Source organism: Molothrus ater, chromosome 3, assembly GCF_012460135.2.
Source record: "Molothrus ater isolate BHLD 08-10-18 breed brown headed cowbird chromosome 3, BPBGC_Mater_1.1, whole genome shotgun sequence".
Lineage (NCBI taxonomy): Eukaryota > Metazoa > Chordata > Aves > Passeriformes > Icteridae > Molothrus > Molothrus ater.
In genome coordinates, this window is record NC_050480.2 from 46,483,555 (window position 1) to 46,493,864 (window position 10,310).

Below are 10,310 nucleotides of genomic sequence, written 5' to 3' on the forward strand. Positions count from 1 at the left end.
ATACACTGACATAAAATCAGCATAACCACTGCAAGCAGAACTCTGCCAACACCACTTGAAAGCATACTGTGCAAAATCACAATGTGGTGAAAAAAAATAATTCCTTTACAACTCCAATCATATTCTCCAAGTAGCCACATTTATAGCACAATGTGTGAATAAGGGTATAGATTTATCAGGCAGTTTTAAGAAAACACATTAACAGAAAAAGTTTAAAGGAGAGTGGTAGTTTTTTATATACAATGGTGATTTTCTTCTGTGAAGAGTTCTAATGTGTTTTTCAGTTAATTTCTGCAAACCCTCCTGTATTACTCATTTCAGTATTAAAGCAGAAACAAACACTTCCTTACATAATCTTAATTATATTTCTCTTTTGCTAATAATATCTAAAAATCAACACACTACAAATACTTGAAAGGCATCAATCCTATTTGCAAAGCCAATTTTAGCAAGCTCAAAATATCTAAGAAAAGTGTCAGTCACTTTTTCTACAGAATTTCATGTGCTACAAGAAACAGATTGTACTTATCATTTTATCAAAAACTTACTGTCAGTTTACAAATATATTAGTCAGGAGTACTTCTCATGCAAGGAAACATTCTGAGTTCAAAACCCAAGAGAGTTAAAAGGGAACTCTAATACATGACAGCACAGCAGTCTCCCCTTTCAAAAGTCTGAAGACCTAATACCAGCTATTGCCCAGTATCTTCCTTACTTCCTTAAATACTCAACTTTCCTACCACCTTTTATACATAGAGACTTATATCACTGCATACATACAGTATGAAAATTTACAGAAAAACATACAGTCCTTATGATCAAATTTTATCTCATAACAACAAAGTCTAAAAGCATAGCTAGCCATTAACAATTAAATTTTGAGAGGAGACTTGCATGAGAAATGTCTCACCCTGAGATATCTGTAGAATTACCTAAAATACAGCATATGGAAGCATCCTCCAACTGCCTTCCTCCTAAAAAGCCTTTTACTGCTCTTTCTTCCATAATTTTTCAGATATTCCAGCTTTTCCAGCCCCCCAGGCCACCTGGATCTTAAGTAAGGTTTTCACCATCACAACTCAGCACCCGTTCTTTTCTTCCCTGCACTGCTACCAGTTACAACATCTCCCTTATGTTACTTCTAGAGAATCCTCTTCTAATTTTCAACCTTCACTAGCCTCTTTATTCTCCTCAAACTTCTCAGATTTAATCTGTTAGTTCCTCCAATATTTAGCCCTTGTGTACCCTTTCGACCATATGTTCAACTTTGTTGATGGCCGTAGGCTCAGCTTAACCCTTCTCAAAGCATAACTTTCCACCTTAGTGTGGAGAGTAAACCCCTGAAAGGCAAGAACCTGGCCAAATGTGTGGATTGCCCCTGGCTGAGCAGGAACCAGCATAGCACTGTGTCCTTCACTCCAGCTGCCACCCTCCAGCTGTACCTTGGTTTTTAGATGGTTAAAACTTCCATTAGGTTTTAGAACACTTGGCACAACCAGTGCCAAGTTCATTGTCTTTTTAATGCTACTGCTGCCATGTAAATCTTTAGTAGTGGCAGCTCCTAGGAGATAGTTTATGTCCTGGTGCTGCTCAAGCAGTCTCTATTACAGAAGGTGAAGCGAGAAGTTAATACTTGAGTTCAGGTTTATAATCCCCCATCACAAGTAGGCAATAGAAGCAAATTTGGAAGTGACCTCAGTTTATAAGATGGTCCATCTTTGAGAGCATGTAAACAAAGTGCCTGGCAGGTAGTGAAATAAAACCTTTATGTCCATGTGAACATACACATACATATGTAATCCTATTTATGTAATGGCAACTCCACACTTTTCTTCATGCTGTTTGTACCTTTGTGTGCACTGGAATCAATCAGCCTCAGTCCCAGCAGTTCTATGAGCTTTTATCTCCCAGCATTTTCTAAAAGTGGCTGATGGTGACTGATATAAATAAAAGCAGCTTTTTACAGGAACAACAGATTTATAACTTTAATAAGACTGCCCTCCTTCCTGCATTAAAGTCTACAGTACATGACAAATCAGGTTAAGCAAGCTGGTATCAAATCTGAAGCCAAATGCATTTTTGAGCCAAATCTTAATTCTCTGAAGAGCTTCAGGCATATTTTGAAGATGTTAAATTATTGATAAGGAAAATCAATTCTTTTTCCAGCTCAGGCAATGTCATACAGTCAGAGTAGCTAAGGCAGATTTTCTGTTTTATTTACATCATGACCCTTTAGAATTAAATTACCTACTTTGTTCCTCTTTAGAATCCTGATAAACAGTCACTACCAACAGCTTAACAACTTCTGTTAATGTCAGATAAAAGATTTGTCTGAAAACAGACTGTCAGAAACAGACAAGAAAACCATGAGACACCAGCATACTCCTAAGTTTATTTATTAAACTCCTATTATTCCACCAATACCATTAAACCTGGACACTTAAGCAAATGAACTGCAATGTGTTCTGATCTGCCCATGAACAGCTTCCTCCAAGGGTCAGAAATAATAAAACATGTTCCATTCATGAAGGCATCAAAACAGCAAACAATCCTGGGACACTGTTGGCAGATAGCAAGAATAGTTCTTTGCAAACTTTTCCAAACCAAAAAATTAGTAGTATCTACATATATCTACTTCCAAGTTATTTCAGTCCCAGTGATTTTATTCAGCATTGATCTCCTAGCTTTTCCAGATAAAAGCTTGGGCACAACAATGGTTATGGGGATGGAAGCATTTTTAAAAGTACCCCAACCATTATAGTACAAGATACATCAAAGAGGAAAAAAAGAAAATGTTACCAATCTTTCCCATTCGAAAGTATAACAGCAATAGTGAACAAGCAATTATTTACCAAGGATCAACAACCACCTTCATTCCCTTTCCCAAAAACGTCCTAACAATCAGTTTTAGGACTTCATGACATCATATGGTGAGTTAATGGAGAATTCCCTTAAGATTTCCTATTGAAGATGTCCAGTTTAGTAAAAAATGCAAGTATCTGACAGAAGAAAAACTGACTCTCCAGATTGGTTACTATGCTTCTCCCATCGGATATTTCCAACTATATCCCATTGTACTGTTATATACAGAAGAACAGCCTTAACAGATAAAAATTAGTAACTGTGTGCACACAAAAATATCTTTTGTCCCCTGAATATCCTACTAGTTAGGCCACCCTCCAAGATGCCTCTGCCAAATGCAAAAGATCTGTTCCCAGTTCTTCGATGGGTGTCCCTAGAACTGAGAAAAAGTAGATTATTTTCTGTAAGTGATGTGAGCCATCAACACTAGTTCCCAAAATATTCCCAAATGAAACCACTCAGCAAAAACACTGAGGTTGCAATTAACTACTGAACAAGCAAATTCATATTTTTGATTAATAAAGCATCTCTAAGAAAATCCCTTATAAGTTCTAATATGAAACCCGCAATAGCAATAAGTAATAAATGCCAGTTTTTCAATCAGCCCCAATTCAAATGTGAGATGGCAAATAACCAGACAGGAAAACTATCTGAAAACATACATAATAGACCCTCAAAATAGAGCGGAATTAATTCCTTTGTTGTAAGGGACTCTCTCTAAGCTCCGATTTTCACGACGCTGTTTATGATCTAATTAAATGAGAAATCTGCTGCGGCAGGAAGCTCACCTAAGCGCTCCGGAGAGCGCTCATACGTCTAGGCAAAACACAGCCACTTGCGGAAGGTAAATAACAGATGTTGTTTTTCCTTCTTACTTAACTACTCCTGCATCTGCCGCCTCTCTACCCGTGGAGCCCGACAGCTCCCGGCAGGGTGAGGGGGCAATGGGCAGCGGCGGTGCCGGGGACAGCGCGGGTGGCGGTGCCCCGCAGCTCTCCCCGGATCCCGGTGCCGATGTCCTGCCAGGCTCCCAGCCCGCAGTAGACGCACGCTGCCCACCGCCCCCCATGGGTCCCTCCCCACAGCGCCCCGGCCCAGCGGCGCCCCAGGCCCTGTCCCGGCCCCTCTCCCCGCCGGGCCGGAGGGAGCGCGGGGCCCGCCCCGCCCGGGCAGGGCTCGGCGCGCAGCGCGCAGGCGCGGGGCCGCCTCCTCCTCGCACACCGGCGGAAGCCGCGCCGAGTGCGGCCGCCCGCGCCCCGTCCGCCGGGAGCGCCCGAGCCCCGCGTGTTCCCGCTCCCGCACTCTCCCCACCCTGCGCGGAACGGATGGCGGGGGTGGGCGCGGCCCTGCTCGCGGGGCTGCTGGCGAGGCTGGCGCTGGTGCTGTACGGGCTGCACCAGGACCGCACCATGCGGGTGCGCTACACCGACGTCGACTACCGGGTGTTCACGGACGCGGCGCGGCTGGTGACCGAGGGGCGCTCGCCCTACCGGCGGGCCACCTACCGCTACACGCCGCTCCTGGCCTGGCTGCTGACGCCCAACGTGCTCCTCACCGAGGCCTTCGGGAAGCTGCTCTTCGTGGCCGGGGACCTGGCGGCTGCCGTCGTCGCTTACCGGGCCCTGCGGCGCCGTGGGACCCCCGCCGGGCGCGCCTGTGGGTGCTGCGCCGCCGCCTGGCTCCTGAACCCGCTGCCCATGGCCGTGTCCAGCCGGGGCAACGCGGAGGCGCTGGTGGCGCTGCTGGTGCTCGCCACGCTCTACTGGGTGGAGGCGGGCAGCGTGGGCAAGGCCGCCGTGTGCTACGGGCTGGCCGTGCACATGAAAATCTATCCCCTGAGCTACGCGCTGCCCATAGCGCTCCGCCTGAGCGCCGCGCCGGGCCGCGGGGCGCTGCGGGCGCGGGGCGACAGAGCGGCAAAGGTCACGGTCATGGCGCGCCTCTGGCACCTCTTGGTGAAGATGCTGAACCGCGACGTGCTGCTCTTTGGAACAGTTGCCGGATCAGTGCTGGCTGCCTTGACTGTGGCATTTTATCACCTCTATGGCTGGGAGTTTTTGGAGCACGCCTACCTCTATCACCTGACTAGGAGGGATATCCGTCATAACTTCTCTCCCTATTTCTACATGTTGTACTTGACAGCAGAGAGCAAGTGGAGTTTTGCCCTTGGGCTCGCAGCTTTCCTGCCTCAGCTGCTTTTGCTCCTGGTTGTTTCCATAGCGTTCTACAGAGACCTTGCCTTCAGTTGTTTCCTACACACCGCTATTTTTGTGACTTTTAACAAAGTATGCACATCCCAGTACTTTGTCTGGTATCTCTGCCTTTTGCCCCTTGTAATGCCTAGTATTAAGATGTCTTGGCATAGGGCCGTGCTGCTTCTCTGTCTGTGGTTCATCGGACAAGGCCTGTGGCTTACTCCTGCATTCTTTCTGGAGTTCAAAGGATATAACACTTACTTATTTATATGGATGGCAGGCTTGCTTTTCCTTTTAATTAATAGCCTCATAATTGTTCAGATTATTGCACATTATCAAAAAGAAACACAAGTTGCAAAAAAACCGAAGCAACAGTAATAAACTGCCCAAAATCCATAAACAGCCCTACTGTACTCTAGGTAAGGCATCACATATCACCAGCACTTCATCTAACAAAAGTGCAATTAAGTTGTACTAAAGTACATTGTGTGTAAATGTTACTGTTTCAGGCCGTGAGAGCACTGATGGGCCTCAGTCACCCTGAGCAGCCCAGTCCTGCCCTAAGCAGTGTCAGCAGGGGTTCCTGTCTCCTGTGTGGGTCTTGAAAGTGCATTGCAACCTTCTCTCCAGCACTGTCTCCAGCTCTGTCCTCTTGCTCCTGATTAGAATGCCTGGAAATACCCTGTACCAGTTCATCACTTAAACATGTTTGGGGCTTTGGTGAATGGGCTCTACCCATCTGCACTGACTGTCTTCACCTGCTGCTTCCAGAGACAGTGGGGCTGTGCCCTGCCCTTTGGCCCCTGTACTGGGGACACCCAGTTCTGCTCATACTCCCTTATGGACTAGGCCTGGCACCTTTTTTCTCATTCTCAGTGTTAGTCTGATGAGGACCCTGGCCTTTACCTAGAATAACACGGGAGATAATAAAGGTGGAATTTGGTTATGAAATTGGAGTTTGACAGTTTTGTACATTCCAGTAGGTCAGTGGGGTGTTTGGCAAGGCAGTCACTCAACATTTACGGTGGGGTTCATTTTTTCTTTTGTTTCCACAGTAACATCTTAGCTATGTGGCCTGTACCTGCTCATTATGTCATTAGCTCTTTGAGGCTTCTAATTTATTTTAGAATTCAGATATTCCACTCTTTCACTTATTTTTGCACATTCTGTTCTGTTTGAATTTTTTAATAGATTTATTCCCCTTGCCATGGAGGAAGTTTTTCCCATATACCTGTCTTGGATCACAGAGATGTATAAAGCTTATATATTTGTTTCTTCCTGCCAGGCTCCAGAAAAGAGGCCACTGCCTTACATTTCCATTAATATATGGTTATTGTGGGTGTTAACAATAGCAAATGCAGAGTCAAAGTACACTTAGAATGGCACCTGTGTCCCAAAAGCACCAGAGTTTATGCCAAAACAGTAATTGGAAATGTTGTTTCTCAGTGGTTCGTTTCTCTGCTATTAAAAAGAAATGAAAAAATGAAAGGAGTTGAAGAAAAGGGAAGTTTTGAAATAGGAAGCTCTACAACTTGTCAAAACACATTTATTCCTGTAGGAGACACTGGAAGATTTGGAATTGAGTGCCAGGTGATGATGAGAGGAGAGCAGAGCCATTTTGGAATCAATACTCTCTAGAACATCCCACAAGAGGTCTGATGTACACAGCTTTTGACAGAGGCAGAAACTGACAATGTACTTTAGTAAAATCTACTTTAAATAGGCAAATGCCAAATAGAAGGATTTTCATATTTGCCTCATCTTTTAGTTACACCCAATGCAAAAGTGAAAACCCTACTATGTAAAATAGAGTGGGCTTCAAGGCAAAATAGCTTCAACCACTTGGTGGAATTCCTGGTGATGTCGCTGGGAAAGGGTGTGGCCAAATGGATTTGCCAGGCTGCCTCTGATCCCTGGTGGTCTCCTGAGGCTGCCCTCTTCCTCAGCACAGTACTGCACTGACTTCCAGCTACTTCACGTGCAGGATTTCTTTTCCAGGTTGTAGTGCTGTCTTGCAACATGGAATTACAGTATTTTAATCTGTGAATTTTTCCCATTGCTTCTCAGCCTCACTGAGTTTCATGTAACTGAGGTGGTTACATGAAAGAGAGGAAACCCCTGAGCCCTCACAGCCCAGAGCCAAAGGACGTGTTATCAGGAGATGTGATCGTGTCCTTGTACCACTCTGGCCCAATTTAGACATTCTGATGTGCTAGAAGGACAATTTCCCTGTGATTTCCATGGTCAGAGTATTGGGGGGTGTTTCTGCTCCCTCACTGGAAAGCTTTTCTCTGCCATCTGCCTTCTCACTTGCCTTCAAGCTGTGAAAATCTTGACAGCCTCTTTGAAAATCCAGAAATTGGATAAGGCAATGGATATTCTTCTGGCTGTCTTGGTTTTTTGGGGCAGACGTGGCACTGATTTCCTTCTTTATCTGGGATGAAGAAAGTTTTATAGCACCAGCCTGTCTACATCTTCCACTAGAGGTGTATCAGTCAAAAAACTGGTGGCATAAGCCACTTGCACACAGTTTTATATTAATCAGCAAGACATTTTGTGTGTGCTGTGAGCGTGTGAAGCAAAATCCTCCCATGTGGCTTTATTCTCCAGGGCAGGGTTTGATATACTCAGCTTCCACAGAAGACTGAAGAGGCTCTGCTGTGCAATACTTCTACTCACCCCATGCTGATGTAGAGGCAATGGCTCATTTTTCTTTTTTGCTGACCTTCCATTATCTGTTACACATTTTTCTGTTGCAAAAAGTGTGTTTTCTTCCCCCAGAGCAATGTTCTGTATTGCTTTAACAGACCTACCTATGCTGTTCGCAGACATTTCCACACCTCTATTTTTCCCTTCCTATTAGCAAAGGAAGCAAATGCCAGCTATAAGGCATTTCTAACCTCAAAAACCTGCAAAACCCAGCATTTTAAGTTACTGTATTTGTGCCAGAATTGTAATTTTTTAGGTAAGAAGTAATTTCCTTATGAAAAATAAATTCTTGTCTTGTTAATAGCTACATCATTTTGAGAAGGCAAATTTTTCAGTTATTCTGCATAATTTTTCAGAATTCAAATTCTGAAGCAGCAACAGGAGCTGAAGGGTACCTTCCATTTGATGGTCAGTACCAGTCCTGCAGTGATGATTTGAGAAAGCCATGCATAAACAAGCTATAAAAAGGCTTTTAAAAAAACCTAGATTTACAGTTGTCATTTTAATAATCCAGGACGAGTCCCTCTTTTTACAGTTGCTTTCTAAATCACCCAAATGTGTTTGTGATTTAGAAGTTATTCAAATGACTCATAAAAAGCTGGATAAGAGAAATAAACTGAAGGAAACAAACAAAAAGATATTTGAGAGTTTAGATATTGCAAATTGCTTTTAAAAACCAATTCCATAGTTAAATGGAATTGAATCATTTATTCATTTTTTTAAAAGGGTTAAAATAATTTAATGGAGTACCAAATAAGTTATAGTTCTTGAACAAGTTATGGTGAATAGTTATAATGCCTTTAAAATTTACCAAATTCGTTTCCTATGGAACATTTATTGCTTTGGATGCTGTTCAGATTATTTTGCTTGATAACTTCGTGTCCATTTATCCTCTGATACTTAGAACTGAAGTTTCTCAATGTTAGTGTTCCTTCCCTACCATGTGTTGCAAAACTGTAATGGCGACTACTTTGCTTTTAAAAGTTTGAAATGCCCATTGAAATGTGTCTCATCTGCAGAATTTTTTCACATTGCACTGAAACCAGCCCTTAAGCACAAAGTACAAGAGGTGAAAGAGGGAAAAGAATCAAGAAAAGTATCATTTTTGTCTTGATTTTTCCACTGTAGCCTATTGTCCAAAGACTCATAACTGGATTCTCAGGTGACTTCAGGCAAAGCTCAACATTTAACAATGATTTGCTTTAAAGTTTATAAATGCAATTATTAAAAAGGCAGGGTAAACAAAAGTACAATAATAAATATTTTGTTCAGTTTTAGTGTGGGAATGCTGAATTACCATCTATGATACAACATACTTGGTCTTTATTAAGGAACTTTTGTGTGTGTGTGTTACTTGCATTGTATTGACTCCTGTCATAGTAAAGAAGGCAATTAGGTGGATTAAACTGAGCTCATCAGAAACCATGAAGCTTTTACACTTAACAGCAAGGGGAAACTCCAACATTTTTTGTCATATTGTATGGAGAAAGTAAATGTTAAAAGAGAGTAAATTATGAGCAAATGGTTTGCTTTTTTTATCTGAGAAGAATGAGTCATCTACTTCAAAAGGGCTGCAGAAATACATAGCTAACACAGGGAACCTCAAAATATATCTGATATTCCTCATATATTTGCCAAAGACAGCTGCAGAATGCCTGTCCTAGTGATATCATAGGATTACCCTGAATTTAGGACAAACCCTTTACTCAGACTGAAACCAAACCACTCAAGCAATTTTCTTGCTTAAGAGCATATTTATGTGCACAATACTTACAAGCCGAAATATTTACCTGCACATAAAGAAACAAAAAGTCCCAGTCAATACATCTTTGAATAATATTTTTCAGAGCTACCCTCTGTAAAACAGGTTCCTTACATATTTCTTATATTTAGCACTCAGAATCTCTAGTGTCTCTAAAAATGAATTACATAAATTTTGATGCATATGAAAATAAAATCATATGCTGCAGGGATCTTGAGGTGTAATAGGCACAATAAAGAACTAACTCTGTTCTTGAATGTGCACATTCCACTGGTATCCTGATGTTCTTCATTATAAAAATCTGCACTAGTCACATTTGTATGGGAGACTTGTTTCAGTCTTTATGCATAATGAATGAGGTCAGAGACCTACATTTTATACTAGTGAAAGTATCAGAAAGATAAAATTTTCTTTTGATGCAAGTACCATTGTTTTGAGGTTTATTTTAATTGTATTTCTTTTTTTACAATTATTTTAATTGTATTTCTTTTAAGACATTAATAAATTGATGCAATAAATTCATGCAACTGTTGCACACATTTTTAATAGTTGGAATGTCTCTTTTTATTTGTAATTTTTTAATGGTGCAAGTTGATAGTACTTTGAGCAGAATTCCTCATGACCCCTTTCTGCTACATACTGAGAGGGTTGGGGCTTCTGCAGAAGAGGTTGTTTACTGGGCTGCAGTCTTACTTCATGTGTAGATAAAACTTTAGCTGCAGCCTCTCATTAGTCTTAGAGCTTAACTTTCAGATGTTAATGATCTCTTCAGATAAAAAATT

The 10,310-nt window shown here is 42.2% G+C and overlaps 1 protein-coding gene across 1 annotated transcript; it reads left to right on the plus strand.

Moving 5' to 3' along the window:
* The first annotated feature begins 4,126 nt into the window (after positions 1-4,126).
* Positions 4,127-10,050, plus strand: PIGM (phosphatidylinositol glycan anchor biosynthesis class M). Its single transcript, XM_036381375.2, has one exon. The coding sequence runs from the start codon at positions 4,188-4,190 to the stop codon at positions 5,433-5,435; it is 1,248 nt and encodes a 415-aa protein (XP_036237268.1). The 5' UTR covers positions 4,127-4,187; the 3' UTR covers positions 5,436-10,050.
* Positions 10,051-10,310: the final 260 nt, after the last annotated feature.

Coding starts and splice junctions, on each gene's coding strand:
- PIGM (XM_036381375.2), top strand. CDS start 4,188: ATGGCGGGGGTGGGCGCGGCCCTGCTCGCGGGGCTGCTGGCGAGGCTG.